Here is a 25,312-nt window from a genome sequence, read left to right on the forward strand (position 1 = left end):
TGCCTCCAGCTAAGCTAGTACCGCCCTGGGAGTGGCAGCTGATAGAGTAGCCGCGTTTACATGAATACGGTAGAAGCGTATCGTATTATCTTGCCGTATCGCATTCCGCTGATGCACCTCCGTTTACATGTATGCGCATCTCTCTGGCTGGCAAGCTAGCGCCGTCTAGTGTCACATTTGAAAATGAGCCCCACTACTTCCGGTAAGCATGCTTCCGCTGTCCCGCGCGAACAATCCGAAAGCGATACCATACGCACCGAGTGAGCTATGTGCTTCAGTGCGTCTCTGCATCTGCACGTCCTGCTTCTCTTGTCTGCGTGGATGAATTTGCATGTAGTTTGGTTTGCATTAGCACTTATCCGCTACCAAGAGCGTTGCCGACAAATACGGCTGCTGCACACTCAAGCTTTGCAACTTGGCGCCAGTGCCACAACTGCGTCGACTCTCAGCGGATTGGCGCTGATGCAAGGTAAGAAAAACGTCCTAATTATGTGGCCCACCCTGTTTTACGCGAATTGCGTGTTCTTTAAAAAAAGAAAAGAAACGACTTATAACATCATGAGTTGGAAATATGATTCTTTTGTAATCTGCACGTACCATGATCGATTTGATGCACTGAAAAGAAAGCGAGCGTTATATTGTTAAAAAAAAAAAACTGTCACACGTCTACGGTGCTGTGAAAACCGCAGTTTTGTTAATAATCTACTGGCATTGCTCCTCCATCTATGTGAACCGCATTTATTGCAACATGGCATTATTTTCTTTGCCAAGTACTAGCCGCATTTTGTAGGACATGATGTTTCGTTAACACGTTTCACTACTAAGAAATTGTAAGGAAACGTTAGCTTTCTGTGCGCGCTTTTATATGTCCCACAAGCTGTGGCTGTGGTTAACAAAAAATTGAATATGAAGTAACAATCCACTGTAGTTCCCTGTGGAGAATACTGCATGTTTTAGGTAGAAATATGTAGAAATGCTTGCAGTGTTCCCGCTAATTTATTCGTGCATTATTTTACAGATCGTTTATCAAAAGAGCGGCGCAAGCGGTCTTTCTGGGCAAAAACAAGATGTGATGTATGGTGGTGTCGCATCGTCTTAGAAGAATTCACGGACAGCGACTGGAGGGAAAATTTCCGCATGAGCCGGGCTTCATTTTATGAGCTTGTCTCTCTCATGAGAGATTATATGTCACCCAAATCTGGCTGGGTGAGAGCTCCCTTGCCCCTGGAAAAGAGAGTGGCCATTGCATTGTACAAGCTAGCTAGTTGCTGCGAGTACAGGAATGTTGCAAACCAATTTGGCGTGCACAAAAGTACTGTAAAAAAGTGCTTTTACATGTTCTGTCGTGCACTTACCAAGTATTACTTGAAGACATTCATAATGCTACCATCAGCACAAGAAGCCACAGCAATAGCCAGAAACTTTGAGCTCAGGTGCCACTTGCCTCAAGTTTTCGGGGCGATTGATGGGACTCACATTCCAATAACTGCCCCGAAGAAAGGCTACAGAGACTTCGTAAACAGGAAGGGCTGGACATCGTACAATGTACAAGCCGTAGTGGATGACAGAGGCCTGTAAGTGTGTTTTAGCTATGCTTTCTAAACCTAAGACACCTAGACAACAAAATATAGGTTTCCAGTGCTGTAGTTATTCATAGTTCAGCTCAAAGCCAACATAAAATGCTAAGAGTATTGCAGCAAGATGCCATTTAGCTCACATTTGTGTGCAAGTCACTGCACCCATGTTCTGAAGAAAGGGCTTGACTACATTGTTTACTATAAATATGCTTTTATACCATGAAGGCTGCTGTGGATGACCAGGACTTGCATCTTCAGTTAATTTACAGCTAAGGACTCCTGCTACACTAAGTGCGTTATTTACTCAGTGATTTCTGTACAAAGTTGTGCAACTGTTGCGTCTTTCATATGGTGCATTCTTGCCTTACTTTTTCTCATGCATAGCTGAACACTTCCCCATGTTAGTGAGATTAGATAACAGCACAAAGCCTGGCATATCTTAAAACCTCCTCTGCAAAAAAAAGCATGATCTAAATGATGCCTAATTTTTCAGGTTTCGCAGCATCACTTGCAACGTGCCTGGATCAGCACATGATGCCACAGTGCTCAAGCTGTCCAACTTGTACCGGAGGAGCAACGACTTGCTGCCACAGGGAGAAAGAACCTTGCGCGGCTTCCAGATACCATTTATGCTGCTTGGCGACCCTGCGTACCCATGTTTGCCATGGATTTTAAAAGGCTATACAGGGGCACTCTCTAAGGAACAGGAGTCATTTAACGTTTACCATAGTTCAGGGCGCAATGTAGTGGAGCACGCATTTGGGCGGCTAAAGGGACGATGGCGCATACTTTTAAAACGCGCAGATACCAGCTATAAGTTTATGCCAACGGTAATAGCAGCAACGTGTATACTGCACAATTTCTGTGAACAAAGGCGGGAAAGCATCGCAGATGCGTGGCTGTCAGCTGTTCAAGATACGGAGCAAAACATCTATGTGCAGCCGTCTAACAGTCCTCAGGACCGGAAGGCCGTCTATGCTATGAGAGACTTTTTGAAGCAGTACATGGCAGAAGAATTTCCTTTGCGCTCTGCTTCATGGTAGAACGTTAATAAAGGTCACGAAGTTAACATGGTAATTGTTAACACATTTTTAACATGTACCGAAGCAGAAGTACACTGGCCCTGTCTTAGATGACGAACTGCAATACGCCTATAAAAGTGAGAAGCAGTTACTCATTCATAAACTTGCAACCTGTTTGGAGATCACATGTTATGTGTTCAAATTATAAGGTGGTTGTGAGGAACAGAAGTTCCTAAGCTCAAGGTGTTCATTCCACCTTCAACATATCCCAGATAAAATGCAACAAAGTGTGAAAATAAAATGTTTATTAAGAACTGGAAGCACCATCTTGTCTGCTAAATTCAGCTTACAATTTGTACACAACAGTAACAAGGCAGCATTGCTTCTCATTAAGCAATGGAAGTGGCCAGTACTTTCATCTAATATATATAAAAAATTTAAACAGTAAATGCAGGAGTAGTGGAAACACTGTCTTTGTGTACTACAATTGGTAAACATGTTTGTTACACGTGACAAAAAATAAATTTTGCTTAACTGTGAGAGGACATCCACAATAAAATGTGGCCACAATTGAGTGCGACCCGCTGCAAAAATACCTAGAGTGACTAGGCACCACAGCACCTTTTATCCGTGATAAAATGTACAGAAAATATACAGGCACTGTATAAAGTGTCCTTCACAACAAAAAATTGCCAGACTGGCTAGACATCACAGGTTCTCTTGACTATAATAGGAGTCATAAAAGTCATAAATGATGTAGGCACTTGACAGTGTCACACAGAAAAAAACCTGTGGCTAGCCACCACAGCTCTATCACAAAATACAAAAAAATATAGGCACTGCATGTAGGCAAAATGTCACCAGAGGCTAGACAACATAGCTTTTGTTATCTGAGATAGTACCAAAAAAAATGCAGGCAATGTATTTGGTCCAGCAAAACAAAGGAGTGAGTAGACAACACAGCTCTCTTACCTGCGATAAAATAGATAAAATACAAAAAATGTAGGTACCACATAAACTGACTGGCAGGCAGCAAAAAATAACCAGACGGGCTAGACAACCCACCTTTTCATATCTGATGAAATAGTAAGAAATGCAGGCAATGCAATAAAATGACCTACAGCGAAAAATAGCAAGAGTGACTAGAGTACAAAGAATGTCGGACAGCACCAGCTGTTTCCAGCACTTAGCATAGCACACTGAATATGAGCCACCTACAAATGAGCCGACCCAGAGCAAAAAATAACCAATGGCTAGACACCACAGATCTCTAAGATAAAACGCGAAAAAAAAAGTTAGTAAGGGTCGAGCAAAACAAAATGTGAGTGAGACAGCACCACAGACCCACAGAAAAAACAACGTAAGTGACTAGAGTGCTACAGTGCCTGTGAGCAATTTTTTAAAGGAACATCAGACAGCACCAGCTGTTTATAGCACTCAATGAAACACACTTATATGAGTCGCTTATGAGTGAGGCGACCTCGATGTGGTTGAGCCAGAAAAGTTCGGTTGCGCTGGCATGTCTTGCGTCGAGTTTGACGGGTGACATGGTTGGAAGCTTGTGATGTTGGAGGCCACCCCCGTTGTGACAAAAGGTCCTTGTGCAGGAAAGCTGAACACTGCTGGCTGGTGGCCTGTCATTTGCATCTGTTGGCTGAACACTTGTGACAAAAGGGCTTGAGTGCCTTGAAGGAAGGAAGTTGTAATGTTTGCCATGAGTTGATTCATGTTATTCCGCTCCTCCTGTAAAAGCTGCCGCTGCTGTTGAAATATCATGTCTGTGTGCTGTCTTAAGAGCTCAGCACTTCTGCTTTGCTGATCAGCGAACAGTTCACGCAGCTCCGAGTGCTTGCTGTATCTGGAGCGCTTCCTTGGTGGCTGTGAACAGCTGGCTTCTGGGGCTGCACGCAAACACAAGCAGTTGAATAGTTTAACTTTGTCATAAGAAACCTATTCCAGTACAGAACCTTTTGTTCTTTTCGCTTTGTCACGTCATGCAAATTTTAAGACTTGCTTGCGAAGAAAAGGAGCACTTTGGTTTTCCCTAATATTCTGCAATTTCAGCATCGCAGATCTTGTGACCTCGGATTGTAGTGCTAATTTACCCAAAATTGTATATATTTCTTAGCAAACGTTTTTTATGCACAGCACAGTCGCATTGCCCAAGTTAACGTTCACAGAATGTTTCCAGCGTTCTTCATTTCTTGGCCAGGTGAGCACGAAAAAGGTTTCTTAAAACCCGCCGTGGTTGCTTAGTGGCTATGGTGTTGGGCTGCTAAGCACAAGGTCGCGGGATCGTATCCCGGCCATGGCGGCCGCATTTCGATGGGGGCAAAATGCAAGAACACCTGTGTACTTAGATTTAGGTCCTCGTTAAGAACCCCACGTCGAAATTTTCGGTGTCCGCCACTACGGTGTGCCTCATAATCAGAAAGTGCTTTGGCACGTAAAACCCCATAATTTCAAAGGTTTCTTAACGGGCGTATGTGATTAGACAGAAAGGAACCAGTGACTTACAGGACTGTGTACTTCGGAGCGTTTCGACGTCATCAGCTTCACTTGCACACGTGTCTGCGAATAAAATAAATACGAACAGCCTTATAAGTAAGTGCACATTGCGCAGTCTTCTGCTAGTTTTCACGTTTAATTACAAAAAGAAGGCGGAACAAATACATATTAGGTATTACCTGCAAAGGCACCATTACATTCAATGTGCTTGCGTCTCCAGTTATGGTGAACATGTCGGCAGTGGCACATTTTATTTCACTGGCGCAAACAGAGCTAGGGTTTTCCAACAAAGTGACAAACGCCAGGCATGCAAATGACCACATATTCTTTTGTAAAGACCATACTCCTAAACGCGAGCCTACAACGATAGGAAAAGAAGTTCGTGAATTCACCAGATGCCCACCGCAGTGGGATCTGCAGCGGGCAGCATCGAGCGGTACACATAGGGATATCGATATCTTCGGTTGCAATCGCAGTTCTTAATCTTATTCGCGGGAAGCTTGTCTACATAACGCTTGCCCCCTGCGGTTTGTGTTCTCGCACCTTCTGGCCGCGCCTCTTCACAGCTGCGAGCTGCCGTTTGTACGCAACGTTCACGCGAAGTTTTACTCGCTTCGTACCCATATACGTCGTTGCTTTTGCGCAGTCCGCAAAGTACGCGAGTGTTATGCTGTATTCGCTTACCGGCTCGGGAGTCTTCACTTTCATCCGGCTCGTTACTGTCGATACCGTAATGCAGCGCTTGGCTCATAGGACGATGTGCGAGTAGAGCATTCATTTCAGAAAACCACTGCCAAGTGGATTTTCCCGCGCCGCTCTTGCTTTGCTCTAGCAGCTCCTAGGGCATGTCAAAAGAAAGAGAAAGGTGTTCTAAGCAACCAACACTATGGCACAGGCCGAGAAGGGGAACAACTAAAATTGGAAACATACCTTATTGTATCTGGACTTCAGGTTCTTCCAGTGAGTCCGCAGTTGCTGCCAAGACCAATGGTAGCCGAGCGCGGCCATCTCGGCTTGTATTTTTTGAAAGTGTGCCTGATTTCGCTGACGCCGGGAATCCAACAATTCACTTATATTCATCTCACTAACTATAGCTAAAAAGGATGATGTTTCCTCGCGTGTAAAGGAAACGCGAGTTGACGCTTCCTCGCGAGCAACAAGACCGTGCGACGCACCTGCTCCTTCAGCCGCCATTTTGCTTTGATGTCTCGCAGTGCGGCAGCGGCCGCGGCGCTGGTTGGTTGGCCGGTTGTAATCTCGCAGCGAATGCTTTCCCATAATTCCTGATGCGATACGCTTCTGTTTACATGCGCCGCTGAAATGCGCATTCTCCATCTCAAACTACCCCTGTTTGGCGTATTGAATGCGATACGTCTTCCTAGCGAATTACATCGTTTACATGAGATGCGATACGCTTGAAAGTTAATACGATACGCTTCTGTCGTATTCATGTAAACGGGGCTAGTGTGACACATCCTTTGTAGAGGTCACTAAACATGCGCCAGAGACACATATCAAAATGCATTTCTTGGAGCTCCAGTACAAGTACTCGTGCACAGAGTTTTACACAGACGCTTCTAAGTCGCATGCCGGGGTGTCCTACGCAGCCATTGGTCCATCCTTCTCGGAATCCGGTGTACTGCACCCTGAAACAAGTATATTTACGGCTGAGGCCCATGCACTATTGTCGGCTGTGAAACATATTAGAAAATCAAATATTCAAAAAACAATTTTATTTACAGCCTCCCTAAACGTCGTAAAAGCCTTGAAGTCACACTGTAAACAAAGAAACCCCGTAATTACTGAGCTCTATTCCATTCTCTGTAGAGCGTATATGTCTAACCAGCATGTCATTGTATGCTGGGTGCCTGGACATAGGGGCATTGAGGGTAACGTTCTAGCAGACCAGATGGCCACATCAATTTCATTGCATACAGTTAATCCTACCGCTTCGGTCCCTGTCACAGACCTGAAGCCTTCTTTAAGAAGGAAAGTGCGAAACCACTGGCAACGTAAGTGGGACGCAGAAGTAAACAACAAACTGCACGTGATAAAGCCACAATTAGGTTCTTGGCCCTCCGTAACAAAATCACGCCGGACAGATGTCCTATTCTGTCATCTAAGAATAGGACACACATTTGGCACACATAACTTTTTACTCACCGGAAACGAGCCTCCAACCTGTGGTAGATGCGGGGAGAGGCTGACCGTCCTCCACGTCCTTCTGGAGTGTCGGAAAGCCGAATCTGAGAGAAAGAAACATTTTCCCTTAGCTTACCACCAGCACATCCCCCTTCATCCAGTTATGTTACTAGGCCCAGAACCGCTGTTTGACTCCAGCGCAGTCCTGGGCTTCCTGAAAGATGTTGTATTACATGTTATTAGCCCCACATGTTCATAGCGGGTCCTCTCTTCAGAGGATGCCGCTGTGATAGCTCTTTCGTATAGAACGCGCCTCTAGGCCCTTGTGTTCCAAGGGCTCCGGTGAGGCAGCAGTGCTCCAGGTAATTTTAATATCTCTTATATCTTTTATTCTGCATCATTCATTTACGATGGATTTTAATGTTCAAAGTATTCGTCATGAGTCACTGCCATAATTTTATAGCACGTAGATTTTACGCACTTTACAGCGACAATTTTTAGGCCAGTTTACAGCCAAGTCACATCTCCATAATACATCGTCAACATCACCACTTGTCATGGCGCTCTTTGGCCAAACCTGGCCCTTGCGCCATTAAACACCACATATCATCATCAAAACTTGTTGCTAGCTAAATCGTCTACAGAGGTGTTGCTTTGTGATAGACAAATACTGGGCGATAAAGGGCCAAGTCCGGACTAGCATTGTCTTGGGACCAGGAACAGAGAACAAAAGCAGGTCAGATAAAGGCCAAGGATGATTTGATAGTTCAAAAATATACTAGAACATTCTCGTTTTCAAATACGCAAATAGACTGCTTGTGTTTATCCGAACATTGTTAACTCCCTATCACGTTTCTGGTGGCTAATGAATGAATATTTCAATAATGTATTTTTTCTGATAACTTCTTGGTGCCTTTGCTTATAAGCTTTTTTTGAGAAACATGGCCATTATTTCAAGCAGGAAGTCCCCCGCAGGGGCGTCTGCGTCAGCAGGCGTTTGGTGTGTTGCGACACCACGTACCCGAGCACACGAGGGTTGGACCCTTCCGCGTGTAGCCGTGCGCGGCTTAGCCGTGTCTGGGGAAAAGGGGATCCTGGGGTTTGAGCCGATGCTGGGTGTTCGGACCTTTAAGGCCCCCCGGCGGAGGCAACACACCTCTTCGGCCTCGGCTTCACATAGACGGCACCTCCAGACTGACCCACCTGGAGGACATCGGCAGTCGCCTTTTCCTGTCTCTCCCTCTTCGAATCTTCGTCTTTATCTCCCACTTTTTGACCTTTCCTGTCTCCTTCTCTCTTCTTATTACTTCTTTTCTCCTGGCGGCAAGGGTTAACCCTGTGTGGCTATCCAACCTTGGGCACACCATATTCGGTTATAGTGACGGCGTACGACTGGCGTCGTGCAGACTTGCATGCAAGCTCTGCCGCGTCCCCTTGTTGGGCTCCGTGGTGGGCGGTCGGCGCTGTTGCCGAATGTATACATTTTTCCATGGAAACTTCTTTCCCTTCCCTTGCTGATCGCCCTCAGAAACGAGGGCGCACCGAAGATGTCTTCAAGTTTTTTGGACGCCAAACCCAGAATTTTCCCCGCTTCCACGTTATTCATTCCGAAAAGCCAAACAAAGCAGTGCGAAACATTTCTCCATTCCTTGTTTCAAAGTCCCTCAATGATGTTTTCGGTCCAGGATACAAGGTGTCGAGGATGGTAAGCGGCGACCTCCTCTTGGAGCTCCGCGATGTAAAACAATATGAGAAACTACCGCAACTAGTGTCATTTGGGGAGACCCCCATAACAGTAAGCCCTCACCGTACAATGAACACCACCCGTGGTGTTGTGTCAGATGATGATTTGCTTGAGCTGACTGAAGCGGAACTCCTGGAGGGCTTCAGCGAACAAAATGTGATCAACGTCAGAAGAATTAAGATGAGGCGGGATGGTAAAGAGATTCAGACGAATCACCTAATAATTACTTTTGGATCAAGTATCTTGCCCGAGTCAATCGAGGCCGGGTACATCAAGCTCCGCGTTAGGCCGTACGTGCCAAACCCACTGCGTTGTTTCAAATGCCAACGCTGTCGAGGCCGCCAAACTTGTGCTAAATGTAGTGCCCAAGAACACACCTCTGAAACATGCGAAAACGCTCCACACTGCGTGAACTGTGATGGCGAGCACGCCGCGTACTCGCGGTCGTGCCCGTCTTGGAAAAAAGAGAAAGAAATAGTTACAATCAAGGTTAAAGAAAACATATCTTTCAAAGAGGCACGCAGGCGGGTTGCATACCTACCTAAGGCTAGCTTTGCCGAAGTGGCGCGTCAGGGGGCAGCGTCACAACGGCCTCCGGCGGCTGTCCGACCCACAAGCCGTGAGTCGGCAGCAACGCCATCTGCCCCCGCTGCGGTTGCAGCTAGCGCTGCTCCGTCAACACAGCAGACGGGGCCACCGACCCCGAAGGTGGGCGCAGCCGAGGCTGCCCCAACCTCCCCGGTCTCTTCCAGCGCTCCCCGCAGGGGCGTCTGCGTCAGCAGGCGTTTGGTGTGTTGCGACACCACGTACCCGAGCACACGAGGGTTGGACCCTCCCGCGTGTAGCCGTGCGCGGCTTAGCCGTGTCCGGGGAAAAGGGGATCCTGGGGGTTGAGCCAATGCCGAGTGTTTGGACCTTTACGGCCCCTCGGCGGCGGCAACACACCCCTTTGGCCTCGGCTTCACGTAGACGGCACCCCCGGGCTGACCCACCCGGGGGAAATCGGTAGTTGCCGTTTCCTGTCTCTCTCTCCTTCGACCCTTCGTCTTTCTCTCACTTTCCAGCTTTCCTGTCTTCTTCTCACTTCTGAATTTCTGATCCTTCTGGCAGCTAGGGTTAACCTTGTGTGAAATAACCAAGCTTGGTTATATCATATTTGGTTATAGTGGTTGTGTACAGCTGGCGATGGCAGGCCTCGTTTATTTACAAGGCCTGTCACGTCCCCTTGTTGGGCTCCATGGTGGGTGGCTGACACCACTGCCGAAATTACTCCAATTTTTATGGCTTCTTCTTTCCCCAGGCTTCCTGATCGCCCTCTCACAAAAAGAGGGCGCACCGAAGAATGTTTCAACTTCTTTAATAAGCCCACTGAAATTTTTCCACGTTTCCACGTGATTCACAGCGAAACCCCCGACAAGACCGTAAGAACTGTATCACGTTTCGTTGTCGCGAAATGCCTAACTGAGACCCTAGGTGCAGGATACAAAGTCACGAAAATGGCCAGTGGTGACATTCTCCTTGAAGTCCGTGATAAAGCTCAGCATGAAAATCTGCAAAAGCTCACCTCGCTTGGCGACACCCAAATCTCTGTAAGTCCTCATCGTTCATTGAATAGTACACGAGGGGTAGTATCAGATCAGGACCTGCTGGAACTGACTGAGACAGAGCTCCTAGAAGGCTGGAAAGACCAACACGTTACGAATGTACAGCGAATTAAGATCCGGCGTGACGACAAAGAAATTCCGACAAAACACCTCATACTTACCTTTTGTACGAGCACACTCCCTGAACAAATCGAAACCGGCTACATGAAAATAAATGTAAGACCATACATTCCAAACCCCCGACGCTGTTTTAAGTGCCAAAGATTCGGTGACGGCTCTCAGAGCTGCAGGGGCCGTACCACCTGTGCAAAGTGCGCATCACATGAGCACCCTGCAGATAACTGCAATGATCCACCCCACTGTGCAAATTGTGACGGTGAACACCCGGCATACTCTCGCTCCTGTCCCTTATGGAAGAAAGAAAAAGAAATTATCACGCTCAAAGTAAAAGAAAATATTTCCTTCAAAGAAGCTAGAAAACGCCTCTCCTTTGTGGGGCCTTCTTTCTCCGACGTGGCACGGCAGGGGGCAGTGCCACAACGGTTCTCGGCGGCCGTTAGGACCACGCAAAGTGGACCGACGGTAGCGCCACTCGCCCCCACTGCGGGATCAGCTAGTGCTGTTCCGCAACCCAGCAAGAGCCAGCAGTCCACCGGACCTGCGGGCTCCACGACTTCTAGGGCCTCTGTTCGCACAGAGAAGCCCGAAACACCCGCGAACGTACACCGCGAGCGGGCATCCAGCGCCTCTATGGAGGCGATGGATACATCAAGTGTATCGGCGTCTCGGACGCCGAAGGATCGGCGAAGCTCTCAGGAGCTGCCCAAAAAAGGCAAATCCCGCATCACAGGGCCTGGCAAGGTTCCTGTGGGATAACATAGTTTTCCTCTCTTGAACACACATCACCATAGACTTTCACTATGGATACACAAATATTATATTGGAATGTCAGGGGTTTTCTTCACAATCTAGATGATGTCAAGGAACTCCTACATAAACATAACCCAAAGGTGCTGTGTGTTCAAGAGACTCATCTGAAAAGCACACAAACAAACTTTCTTCGTAACTACGCCATCTTCAGAAAAGACCGTGACGAGGCTAACGCGTCGTGCGGTGGCGTAGCAATTGTCGTAGACAAGTCTATAGCTTGTCATCATGTAGCCCTACAGACACCCCTCGAAGCAGTATCAGTGCGAGGAGTTCTTTTCAATAAGTTGGTTACTGTTTGCTCCATTTACATACCCCCAAACTATCACCTTCACAAAACAGACTTCTACAACCTTATAAATCAGCTTCCGGAACCCTACATACTCGTTGGTGATTTTAATGCCCACAACACCCTGTGGGGAGATTCCCGTTGTGACGCGAGAGGTCGGCTGATAGAACATTTTCTTTTGACATCCGGTGCATCCCTATTTAATAAGAAGGAGCCGACTTATTACAGTGTGCATCACAACACATACTCATTTATAGACATAGCAATTGGCACTGCTAGTCTTCTGTCTGACCTGAAATGGAATGTCATCAAGAATCCTTTTGGAAGTGATCACTTCCCAGTCACTCTAAACTTAACAACACAGTATGATTCTCCACCGCATGTCCCTCGATGGAAATTAGCCTCAGCCGATTGGAAACGTTTTCAAGAATGTACTTATTTACCGTGGGACTTTTTAGAATACTATACTATAGATGATGCCGTATCATATTTTACTCATTTTATTATCGACGCAGCGCAAAAGTGTATACCACAAACAAATGGTCTTTCATCCAAAAGACGTGTCCCGTGGTGGAACGAAGATTGCAAAGAAGCGCGAAGGAGGCAGAATAGGGCATGGGGCAGGCTTCGTCGATCACCAAATGCGGAGAATCTAATTGAATTCAAGAAGGCAAAATCACAGGGCAGGAGAACACGGCGACGTGCTAAGCGAGAAAGCTGGGAAAGGTACATCTGTAGTATCAATTCGTACAAGGATGAGGGTAAGGTATGGAACAGGGTGAACAGATTAAAGGGCAGGGAAACACAACCGCTTCCTTTAGTAAACGCTCAAGGCGACACCATGAAAGATCAGGCAGACCTCCTGGGTAAGCATTTTGAAAATATTTCTAGTGCATCACACTATGCGCCAACTTTCCTAAAGTTCAAGGAACGCATAGAGCGAGAGCGCCTTGAACGAAAATGCGCAGCAGATGAACCTTATAACCGTCCGTTTAGTCTCGCTGAACTGAAGGCTGCTCTCAGTTCCTGCGGCAACTCAGCACCAGGTGGTGATCGCATAATGTATGTAATGATCAAGAATATGCATCCAGAAACATTGAACACACTTCTGTCTCTTTACAACACCATGTGGCTATCTGGGCATATTCCATCCTCATGGAAAGAAGCGATTGTCATCCCAATTCATAAGCAACGCAAAGACCCCGCATTAGCCAGTAGTTACAGACCAATAGCACTAACGAGCTGCATGTGTAAATTATATGAAAAAATGGTTAATCGGCGTCTAATCTATTTCCTGGAAAGCAACCGTCTACTTGATCCCCTTCAATGTGGTTTCAGGGAGGGTAGGTCAACAATAGACCACCTTGTTCGCATTGAGGCAAATATTAGAGAGGCTTATATACACAATTTTTTCTTTCTGTATTTCTGGACTTTGAGAAAGCCTATGACACAACATGGCGATTCGGAATCCTCCGAGACCTATCTGCGATGGGCGTACGCGGCAATATGCTAAATATGATAGAAAACTACTTGACTAATCGCACATTCCGTGTTAGAGTGGGCAATGCCCTGTCCAGGCTATTCACTCAAAAGACTGGTGTGCCACAAGGGGGCGTGCTTAGTTGCACCCTCTTCATTGTGAAAATGAACTCCATCCGCGAAGTCATTCCATCCTCAATTTTTTATTCAATATATGTAGACGATGTACAACTAGGATTTAGGTCTTGTAACCTTGCTGTCTGCGAGCGCCAAGTCCAGCTCGGACTGAACAAGGTCTCAAAATGGGCAAACGAAAATGGCTTCAAGCTATACCCCTCCAAAAGCTCCTGTGTACTTTTTTCTAGAAAGAGAGGCTTGATACAAGATCCTGATATTATGCTGCATGGACAACACATACCACTCAACACTGAACATAAATTTTTAGGCATAATACTCGACTCAAAACTAACCTTCATTTCTCATATCAAGTATTTGAAAGCGAAATGCCTTAAAACAATGAACATCCTGAAAATACTGTCACATACAACATAGGGAAGCGACAGGAAATGCCTCATGAACCTCTACAGGAGCCTTGTACGATCGCGCTTAGACTACGGTGCCGTTGTGTATCACTCAGCTACACCCAGTGCTCTCAAGATGCTGGACCCTGTGCATCATCTTGGTATCCGCCTCGCCACCGGTGCCTTTAGGACGAGTCCGATTCAAAGCCTCTATGTCGAATCGAATGAATGGTCGCTCGATCTGCAGCGGTCATATTCTACATTTAATTATTTTCTGAAAGTACATGCTAACGAAAACCATCCTTGTTATCCCACCATAAACGATATGACCTCTGCAACACTCTTTCACAACAAAGCTACAGCCAGAGAGCCATTCTCGATCCGTGTGACAAAGCTGAGCGAGGAGATGGATGTTCATATTCATGAAAATAGACTAATGGCTTCTGCCAAGCCGTTTCCACCGTGGTTGTGGCGAACCATTGACTGTGACACGTCATTTGTGGAGGTAACGAAGCACGCTCCAGAGGCGCACATTCATATGCATTTTCTGGAATTACAATTTAAATACCCTTGTCCAGAGTATTACACAGATGCGTCTAAATCACATGCTGGCGTGTCATACGCAGCCGTCGGCCCATCCTTTTCCGAGTCCAATGTTCTGCACCCTCAAACAAGCATCTTTACAGCAGAGGCGTATGCAGTATGGTCGGCTGCAAAACACATCAAACAGTTAAAACTACGTAAGGCGGTCATATACACAGACTCATTAAGTGTTGTGAAAACACTGATGTCATGCTTCAACCACAGAAATCCAATAATTGCAGATCTTTTCTCTCTCCTCTGTACTATTTATGCCTCTGGCCAACATGTAACGATATGCTGGGTGCCTGGACACAGAGGTATTGAAGGTAACGTCCTGGCAGACCGAATTGCTACCTCCTTAGACACAAAAGCTTGCAACATGTCCGCAGCCGTTCCCTTCTCAGACCTAAAGCCATACTTACGGAAACAACTCAGAACCTACTGGCAGCATAAATGGGACTCTGAAACCCTTAATAAACTCCACATAGTTAAGCCACATTTAGGATACTGGCCATCACTGACCAAGTCCAGACGAAATGATGTCCTATTCTGTCGTCTCAGAATAGGGCACACTTACGGTACACATAGCTTTTTGTTGAGTGGCGGTGAGCGTCCAATGTGTAGTAGATGTGGGGAGACACTCAGTGTTCAGCATGTCTTCCTAGAATGCCGCGAAACACAAGCCGAAAGGAAAAAACACTTCCCTTTAGGATACAGTCAGTGTATACCACTTCACCTGGCACTGTTTCTAGGCAGAGAACCGCTATTTCACATGCAATCTACCTTAGCCTTTTTAAACGACGTTGACACGCTCCACGTTTTCTGTGCAAGAAATTCGTAACACGGCCTCTTGCGAGAGGCCACGGTTGCGATGTGAACCTTTGTTATAGCACATGCCTCCAGGCCCTTGTAATCAAGGGACCAGCTGAGGCTGTTGTGCTATTTGTCAACAACAATCACTTGTCCATTTTTATTCATGTAACGCTATTACACCATTGTTGAACATCCTATACTTACAGCATACCCGACTTCAGCCATTCTCATATTTTTATTCCTCGTGTATTTTATGCAACTTATAGCTCTCAGTTTTAGGCCTCTCTACAGCCACGTCACATAAGCCATTTTTCCATTCAGTACTCATCACCACTTCCTTGGCGCTCTTTGGCCACACTTGGCCCTTGCGCCAATAAACACTACATATCATCATCATCTTCCAGCGCTGGCAACGGCCGGCGCAGCCAAATTCCCCAGGGAGCCCCATCGACCTCCGGGCTGGTGGGCGCAGGGGTCTTGCCCTCCAAGGCGGGACCCTCGCTGGTAATTTCCCGCTCGCAAGAGCACGTGTCCGGCGCCTCACAAGAGGCAATGGACACTACACCTATCCCCAAGGCGCACCAAGCGCCTAAGGAGCGGCGAGGCTCACTCGAACGCTCCAGAAAGGGCAGAACCCCTGTTACAGGGCCTCGAAAGAGCTCTGTAACCTAAGGCATCACCTGTTTCCCTACACACAGCACTCTTAACCTTCAATATGGATACACAAATTATTCAATGGAACGTTAGAGGTCTTCTTAGGAACCTTGATGACGTGCAAGAGCTTATCCAAAAACACAATCCAAAAGTGCTGTGTCTACAGGAAACACACTTAAAACCACAACACACTAACTTTCTCCGACCTTATGTTAAGTTCCGCAAAGACCGCGATGATGCTGTCGTATCATCAGGCGGTGTTGCCATTTTTATTCATAAAAGTATTTCCTGTCAACTTTTACAGCTACAAACGCCTCTCGAAGCAGTGGCGGTTCGAGCTGTACTCCTAAACAAACTCATTACCATTAGCTCTCTTTACATACCCCCACATTACAAATTAAGGAAGCATGAGTTCCAATCCTTTATAGATCAATTGCGAGAACCTTATGTTGTTCTTGGCGATTTCAATGCGCACAGCTCTCTATGGGGCGACTCTCGTGTAGATGCGCGAGGTCGTCTTATTGAACAGTTCCTTTTTTCTTCTGGTGCGTGCCTTCTGAATAAGAATAATCCCACATATTACTGTCTTGCAAACAACACATTTTCTTCAATTGATCTGAGCATAGTTTCCCCGTCCATACTGCCTGAAGTCGAATGGGAAGTTACGAATAATCCTTACGGAAGCGACCATTTCCCCATACTATTAAGAACACTTAAAGAAGACGAATATCCACCACAGGCTCCTAGGTGGAAGATTGAGACAGCAGACTGGGAGAAATTCCGAAACTTAACTAGTATATCATGGGATGACATGTCCTCGTTGGAAATTGATGCTGCTGTGGAGTATGTTACAGCGTTCATAATAGATGCCGCATCTAAATGCATATCTGAAGGAAGTGGTTTGGCATGCAGACTGCGTGTCCCGTGGTGGAACAACGAATGTAGGGTTGCTCGTAGGAAACAGAACAAAGCGTGGGGGTTGCTACGCGCCTCCCCCACTGCAGAGAACCTTATCAACTTTAAGAAAGTGAAATCTCAAGGCAGGAGAACCCGCAGGCAGGCCACAAGAGAAAGTTGGCAGAACTTTTTATCAAGTATTAACTCGTTTACAGATGAGGCGAAAGTCTGGAACCGCGTAAATAGAATTAGAGGGCGACAAACATATTCACTCCCTCTGGTAAACACACAGGGTGATATGCTGCAAGACCAGGCAGACTCACTTGGGGAGCACTTTCAGAGCGTGTCAAGTTCAACAAATTATTCAGAATCCTTCCTCAAATACAAACAAATAGAAGAATGTAAGCCACTAATAGGAAAATGTCGAAAGAATGAACCATACAACTGTCCATTTAGTATTGCCGAGTTCAGAGCTGCCTTGAGATCATGCAAGAGCTCCGCACCGGGTTCTGACAAAATCATGTATGAAATGATCAAAAACCTACACAATGACACCCAAGTTACACTACTCACAATGTTTAACACTATTTGGGCTGCAGGATACTTTCCAACTGCATGGAAAGAAGCAATTGTGGTCCCTGTTTTGAAGCAGGGGAAAGACCCATCCATGGCGGCAAGCTATCGTCCGATAGCTCTTACAAGCTGCCTGTGTAAGGTTTTTGAAAAAATGATAAATCGGCGACGCATTCATTTTCTTGAACAAAACAAAATGCTTGATCCCTATCAGTGTGGCTTCCGAGAAGGGCGCTCCACTGCCGACCATCTTGTACGTATTGAAGGAAATATCCGGGACGCCTTTATACATAAACAGTTTTTCTTATCGATATTCCTCGATATGGAGAAGGCGTACGATACGAGCTGGCGCTACGGAATCTTGAGAGATTTGTCAGAAATGAGCATTCATGGTAATATGCTAAACGTAATAAAAAGCTACTTGTCCAATCGTACCTTCCGCGTGAAAGTAGGCAATGTGCTGTAACGTCCTTTTATACAAGAAACCGGTGTACCCCAGGGTGGCGTGCTCAGTTGCACACTCTTTATTGTTAAGATGACAACACTTCGTGCTTCCTTACCACCGGCCATTTTATATTCTGTCTATGTGGACGACATTCAAATAGGCTTCAAATCCTGTAACCTCGCAGTATGCGAGAGACAGGTACAGCATGGTTTGAACAAGGTGTCAGGGTGGGCAGAGAAAAATGGTTTTAAAATCAATCCTCAAAAAAGTTCTTGTGTGCTGTTTACAAGAAAGAGAGGCCTAGTTCCGCATCCTTGCTTACAAATGTGTGGACAACAGATTCCTGTAAACAAAGAGCACAAATTTCTAGGTATTATACTCGACAATAGACTCACTTTCGTCCCACACATTAAACAACTCAAAGAAAAGTGTCTGAAAACAATGAACCTAATGAAACTTCTATCCCAGACTACGTGGGGTAGTGACAGGAAGTGCCTAATGAATCTGTATAAGAGCCTCATCCGGTCACGATTAGATTATGGTGCCGTGGTATATAACTCTGCCGCCCCGAGCGCGCTAAAGATGCTAGACCCGGTTCACCATCTAGGCATCCGTTTAGCCACGGGCGCTTTCAGAACAAGCCCAATTGAAAGCTTATATGCCGAATCGAATGAATGGTCTCTCCACCTACAGAGATCATACAACAGCTTTACATATTTCCTTAAAGTACGCTCTAATCCTGAACACCCATGTTTTGATACCGTTACCGATATGACGTGCGCTACACTTTTCAGCAACCGTCCCTCCATAAGACAGCCTTTTCCGCTGCGTGTGAAGGAGCTTAGCAATGAAATGCATGTCCCACTCCTCGAGCATCGCTTAATGCACACAATCAAGCTCTTACCTCCTTGGGAGTGGAAGGTGATACAATGTGACATATGCTTTATAAAAGTTGCAAAGCACGCTCCTGAGGCCGAAATCAGTATGCATTTCCTAGAACTCCAGCACAAGCATTCCTGTGCAGAGTTCTACACAGACGCTTCGAAGTCAAATGCCGGGGTATCCTTTGCAGCCGTCGGCCCATCCTTCTCGGAATCCGACTTACTGCATCCGGAAACAAGCATATTTACGGCTGAGGCCTACGCATTACTCTCTGCTGTGAAGCATATAAGAAAATCAAAACTTTCAAAAGCAGCGATCTATACAGACTCCCTAAGCGTCGTGAAGGCCTTGATGTCAATCTACACACACAAAAATCCTGTACTTAGTGAACTCTACACCATCTTGTGTAAAGCGTACATATCTAATCAGCGTATCATTATATGCTGGGTGCCTGGCCACAGGAGCATTGAGGGTAACGTTCTGGCGGACGAGATGGCCACGTCAATCGCATCGCAAACTGTTAAGCCTACCGCTGCGGTGCCTGTCACAGATCTGAGGCCTTTCTTGCGAAGGAGATTGCGGGACCACTGGCAACGCATGTGGGACGCGGAAACGAATAATAAGCTCCACCTGATAAAACCACAGTTAGTATTCTGGCCCTCTACTACAAAATCGCGCCGAACAGATGTCCTATTCTGTCGTCTCAGAATAGGACACACGTTTGGCACCCTTAATTATCTGCTCACTGGAAGTGAACCTCCAACCTGTGGTAGATGCGGGGAGAGGCTGACCGTGCTCCACGTCCTTCTGGAGTGTCGGGAAGCCGAATCTGAAAGAATGAAACATTTTTCCTTAGCTTACAGACAGCACATCCCTCTTCATCCAGTAATGTTCCTCGGCCCAGAACCGCTTTTTAACACAGACACAGTCCTAGGTTTTCTGAGAGATGTGGTCCTACATGTTATTAGTCCCATGCATGTCTAGCGCTTCCTCTCTTTAGAGGATGCCGCTGGGATAGTTGTACGGTATGGCACATGCCTCCAGACCCTTGTGTTTCAAGGGCTCTAAGGAGGCAGTAGTGCTCTAGCATTTATTATAATCTGATATATTTTACCTATTGTATAATTCTTTTTAAATGCATCGAAATGTTCATAGTACAGGTCATATGTCATCGCCATAATTTTATTACACAGATTTTACGCACTGTAGAGCGTATATTTTAAGGCCCCTTTACAACCACGTCGCACCAATTTCATAGTAATCATAGTTACACTGCACACCCACTACCACAGACATGGCGCTCTTTGGCCATTCCTGGCCCTTGCGCCATAAAACCCCATACATCATCATCAAGCAGGAAGTCAACTTTTTCTCAGCATTACAGAAATCTGAGTTACTGAGATAGATACATATGTCAAGGTCGGATAAGACTTTGTGACAGGTGATATGGAAGGATTGAGGAGTCACGAATATGATTGTGGTTCTTAAGCTCTTCATATATCATCAGTTATATTTGGGCTGTCTAGACTGCACAAAATAAAAAAAAATATGTATTGCAGCTTTTTTTTTATATATACACCTCATTTGTCATATCTATTAGTAGCAGAGCATTGGAATATTTAACAGGGACAGTGGTATGCTATAAAGTGGAACTAAGACTATATAGATACATAAAAATATTAGGGGGAAATACTTTTTATTTTTACCTAGTGGAATTGTCCCTATGGCATGCATTTATTTGTTTACTAAATTTCCATGAGCTTATTTCCCAAAGTTAAGATGGAACCAAGGGCAGAAAAAAGCTTTAGGACAGGAATGAGTGTCACTTGTTACGACTTTATTGAAAAGAAACATGATCATATTTATAGGTGAAGGTGGCCATGTGCGCACATATGTTTGCACACAATATTCAAACAAGTTTGCATTATTATTCAGTCATACAGTGCAGAAACTGTCGTTCAGTTCAGTTCAAGCCACTGATGTATCACTGACATAGGCGTCACGTTTCATGTTGATGAAACAGGCCTCCATTAATTCCAATCTTTGCTTTTACCAAGAATGCGGATATGGAAAGGATATGGCTCACACGTGCGGGAATGGCAGGGCACAGGCAAATGTGCATTAATCTTATTCCTGGCAGACAGCTCATGTTCCTTTGCCAAATCGTTGATGCAACAGCCTGTCTGGCTGATATGCACCCTGGAATTAAGTGGAATTTCGCACACCATACCGACCACGCAAGTCACATATGGCCTTGTATGATTTTTACCGCAAAGGGTCAGCTTCTGTGGGTCTGCGATGCGTGGGGACAGGCCAGTAAACTTCCGTGGAGCCAAGAAAATAATAGGTATTTGTACTTGCTGACCACTTTCTTTAAGTCGTGGGCCACTTCATGCATGTATGGAACAACATGCAGCCTTTTCTCCACTAGTGGCTTGGTCAGGGACATCCAAGCGTTCTTTTTGGCGGTGAAGCTCGCCTCCTTAAATCCTGGGTTTGCGGCACTGCCATATTTCTATCTCAGCTATAAATGAGCCAATTTGAAAATTTTTGCAATAGGATGCTCCCAAGAGGGCACCTAACAACTTCCAGCCTATAAATAAATTAGCTACGTGGCCTGGTGACGGGCTTTTTGAAGTACTGCTCAAATACCGGTATTATAGCTTTCCAGCATACGACATGTTTTAATGTTATACAGAGTTAATGCATTAGTACAGATTGAATAAGGTCGGGTGCATACGGCTTTTTTCGTGCCTCTGATGCTTCGGAGTGGCTTGGGGAGAACCAAGTTAATCAATGCTCCATCACACACTGTCGTGCTTTCACCCATGTCGACGTAGCACTGGAACCGGTCGTTGGAAGATGTGAAAGCACACCCAGATGGTTTATAAATAGTTTAGCACATTAGGAGTGAAGCAATCGACACTGAACAGGCATCGATTAATTAAACAGCCTTTTTTATTTTTGCTGTACTGTCCCAAACACGTTTGTTAATTAGAGTCAGCACAGCACGGCACTAATCCTGCTGCCCATATGTGAGCTAAGTACAGGACGGATTAAGCTTGAGTACAGAGCCACCCACATGCCTACCACTGAATTCGTAGGCTATCACTTGCTTCAACTTTTCGTTTATTCCATCCAACATAAACACCAAACCATTATGAGGCTTTGAGGGCACCATCGCTCGTTACAGAAGTGAGTCTTCACCACGATCCAGTTCCAATCCGGGTGCTATCTCCATTGCATCAAGAAAGAGAAAGTCTTTCTCCACGTCCTCCATTTCCTCTGTTTTGCATCTTATGACGTCGATCACTTCATGCTGGATACCTGGCAGAAACTTGACACCTTGAATTCTTCTCGCTAACGTTCTGCTTGACGGGAGAGGGTAGCCCATCTCTCTGAGGGTTTCGTACCCGGTGTTTCCACAAGCAAATTATTTTGCAATCCTTGATTGACTGTTAGCGCTGGCTACAAATTACCTTGATTGTTCTGAAAAAAGAAAACGAATTTAGTACTCATTTAAAAACGTCACGTTTCGAGCGAAATTAGTTGCTCTTTCTGAAGCTTACGATGCTGCCTCTGTATATTTCAGACAGTCTTTGAATGGTCAATGTTTTTTTTTTCAGGTTAGTGTAGGCTACTGTAAGGTCTGCCAATCTAAATCGGTCACACTAACCAGTGAAGTTTCTTCAAGGCATGCATCATCGGAGATCAAAGAAAGTTGCCTATTAGCATCGCCTGACTTCTGTACTCCCCGATCTCTCAGCAGACACCGTGCCTGACGAAGTGTCAATGGGTGGAAATTGATGCTTAGTTAACCCTGTAATGGCCTAAAGTTGTTCTAACGAAAAAAATATTTATATGTAAATTAACGCTTCACCTGTCTCAGAAATCACAATCAAATAATATTTTATTTTTGTGCAAAGATATTTATACATAATACAGGGCGTATCATGTTATACACTGAGCGTTACTGCTAATTAGTATGTATGTGCCTTACGCATGGTTTGAAGCAGAACAGGCGCGATCCTTGTTGAGGCATAACTGAACATTGGACTTGCCACAATAAATGAAAGAAAAATGTTATTTGCTGGTGGGCAATGCCTATACTTTAGCCTGTTGGTGCCCCAGATTGGCATGTGGCCGACTCCATCCTTGCTCACCTCGGGGTGCGAACTTTTACATACCTTGCCCTTTCTGGAAGCCGGTACTCTGAATGAGGATGGTCTTCCAACGGGCTTTTTTACCCAGTGAAATGACGCACTCAGCTATGCAGCTCTGGAAGTGTCGGAGGTTTACTACATTCTTCTGATTAAGCCTGCACAGTAGAGTATCCAGGTATTCACTGTACCTATCATTATCGTATGAAAAAAAAAGTACTGGCACCATCTGCGAGATTTGATTCGAAACTTGATTAGCTCCAGCAAGTAATTCAATGGTTCCATGCCTTGTTGATCAGTTTTGAATTCTATCTTATCTCTTGAGTTAGACACTTTCATTCTTTGTCTTTTCTTTATTAGGTTCTTTATTACATGGGAGAGCTAGCCTATTGGTTGTCTTGGGGCCTTGCCTCCCACTTCAACTGCTGCCTGTGAAGCCAGTCTAGTTGCGGTTTCATTCATTACCTCTATGTCATCTTCATCTCTCTGTTCTAAGGCTGCATATTTCTTTGCAAGTACCAGCCTGAATTTGTCTGCGTTTACGCTTACTGCCTCTAGGTTGACCTGTTTCTTCTTGACCAATTTTACTCTTTCTCTCTTCAAATTGAGGTGAATCTTAGCCCTCACTAAGCTATGACCACTGCACTTTACCCTCCTATCACTTCTACATCCTGCACTATGCTGCATCCTGCTTTATGCTGCATCCTGATCTATGCTGGCATCGGCAGAAAGTATGAAATCAATTTCATTTGTTCTTTCACCATTAGAGCTTTTCCAGGTCCACTTCTGTTGGTAAGCTTCCTGAAAAAAGTGCTCATTATTCGCCGCTTATTCCTTTGTGCGGATTCTACCAGCATCTCTCCTCTAGCGTTTCTAGAATCGACGCCGTAGTGGTCAATTGCTTGTTCACCAGGCTGCCTTTTCCCCACTTTTGCATTCGTGTCCCATTACTGCAGCATAGTGAGTTTGTAGTTTCTTCATAGCTAATTCAACATCTTCATCAAACTGATCTACTTCATCGTCATCCTGACTGGATGTTCGAGCGTAGGCTTCTACTGCCTTTAATTTATACCTGTTATTAAGTTTCATTACGACTACTGCTACCCTTTCAATAATGTTGTAGAATTCGTCAATGTTTCCCGCTATGTCCTTATGGATTAGGAATCCTACACCCTTAGCTGGGTAACCCTTAGTATAGGTGCACAAATTCGCATTTATAAGGTACATTGTAACTAATATATTATAATGTACATTGTAACTAATACAAAATATAAGGTACATTGTTGCCTTGAAAAAGGTTTACGAGGTACATGGTAACTAATATATTATAAAGTACACTGTAACCAACATAAAATAAAAGGTACATTGTTACCCTTGAAAATGATGCAGCTTCAGAGGTTACGCTGTAGTCTTTTATTTTCTCAAAGCAAATGTAACCTCTAAAGGACGCGTTAAATTTAGGGGTTACTTCAGCAACTTATAGGGATATTTTACGTTTTGATAGCATGATATTTGTATAGCCAAGCTAGAAAATGTACAATGTTCGACTACAAGATATGTTCACCTCGAATTGGGCCGATATTGTCATGCCTGCCAGTTGACTGATATGTTTCACCTCAGATTATAGTTATGCTGGTGTTTAAATTGTGGGACTGTAAATAGGAGACTTGCACTGTCAATGCATTTCATTAAAGCTTAGAGCATGTAATTTGCTCGAATTGGTATTGACCCGAACATTTTCTTTCAGCCCCATAATTCAAACTTCTGCATGACAATCTGCGGTGAGACGACATCAGAGGCAACTGACAGGCATCACAATGTTGGCCCCATGCGAAATGCAGAACATTTTGAATCATGATGCTGTGATAGATTTTATAGGTTAGCTATAAAAATACAGCGCAATCACAATAAAGACATCTGAATAAATAGCTGAAGTAACTCCTAAATTTAACATAGCCTTTGGGGTACAAAATATAACTCAGCTGTAGGCGTCTAACATATACTGCGTCTGAGTTAACGTCCCTCCAAAATATGCGGAAGCCAAAAATACCTGCAGTCCCTAGAGTATTACTTGTGCACAAATGCCACTGTTTATTAAAAATTCATTTTCCAAAGGTACAAAATTACTTGAAGTACACACTCAATGAAGAAAATCACCTGGGGAAGCAACATATGCATAAGTATTGTAGGTTGGGTATAATTCAGGTGAGCAAAAGCATACTGCAAAGCCCTGCTGGCAACAATATGGTGACAATGAATTGTTTTAATGTACTTGAAGGCAATTTCATTATTTCACTTCCTAACTATGCATCTAGCCTTTGTAATAAGCTGTTCCGTTTAATATTCTGTAAACGTTCTCGAGAAATAGGTTGGAATGCTCTCAGGTTCCAACCTCTTTATTACAAATTTTTCGTTCAACAAGATCTCATACAAAAATACCATCTATGAGACCTCCCATACACAGTGATTGCAGTACAACTGTGTGAAATGAGA

The 25,312-nt window shown here is 45.0% G+C and overlaps 2 protein-coding genes across 2 annotated transcripts; one reads left to right on the forward strand and one right to left on the reverse strand.

Moving 5' to 3' along the window:
* Positions 1-441: 441 nt before the first annotated feature.
* Positions 442-2,620, forward strand: LOC142588636 (uncharacterized). Its single transcript, XM_075700464.1, has 3 exons — positions 442-469; positions 1,019-1,574; positions 2,071-2,620. The coding sequence occupies exons 1-3, from the start codon at positions 463-465 to the stop codon at positions 2,618-2,620; spliced, it is 1,113 nt and encodes a 370-aa protein (XP_075556579.1). The 5' UTR covers positions 442-462.
* A 410-nt stretch (positions 2,621-3,030) lies between these two features.
* Positions 3,031-6,312, reverse strand: LOC142587433 (uncharacterized). The gene is made up of 4 exons (XM_075698446.1): positions 6,038-6,312; positions 5,792-5,945; positions 5,117-5,170; positions 3,031-4,500 (listed from the first exon to the last, which is right to left on the reverse strand). Exons 1-4 carry the CDS (start codon positions 6,299-6,301, stop codon positions 4,064-4,066), a joined length of 909 nt encoding a protein of 302 aa, XP_075554561.1. The 5' UTR covers positions 6,302-6,312; the 3' UTR covers positions 3,031-4,063.
* Positions 6,313-25,312: the final 19,000 nt, after the last annotated feature.

The sequence above is a fragment of the Dermacentor variabilis genome, chromosome 7, assembly GCF_050947875.1.
Source record: "Dermacentor variabilis isolate Ectoservices chromosome 7, ASM5094787v1, whole genome shotgun sequence".
Classification (NCBI taxonomy): domain Eukaryota; kingdom Metazoa; phylum Arthropoda; class Arachnida; order Ixodida; family Ixodidae; genus Dermacentor; species Dermacentor variabilis.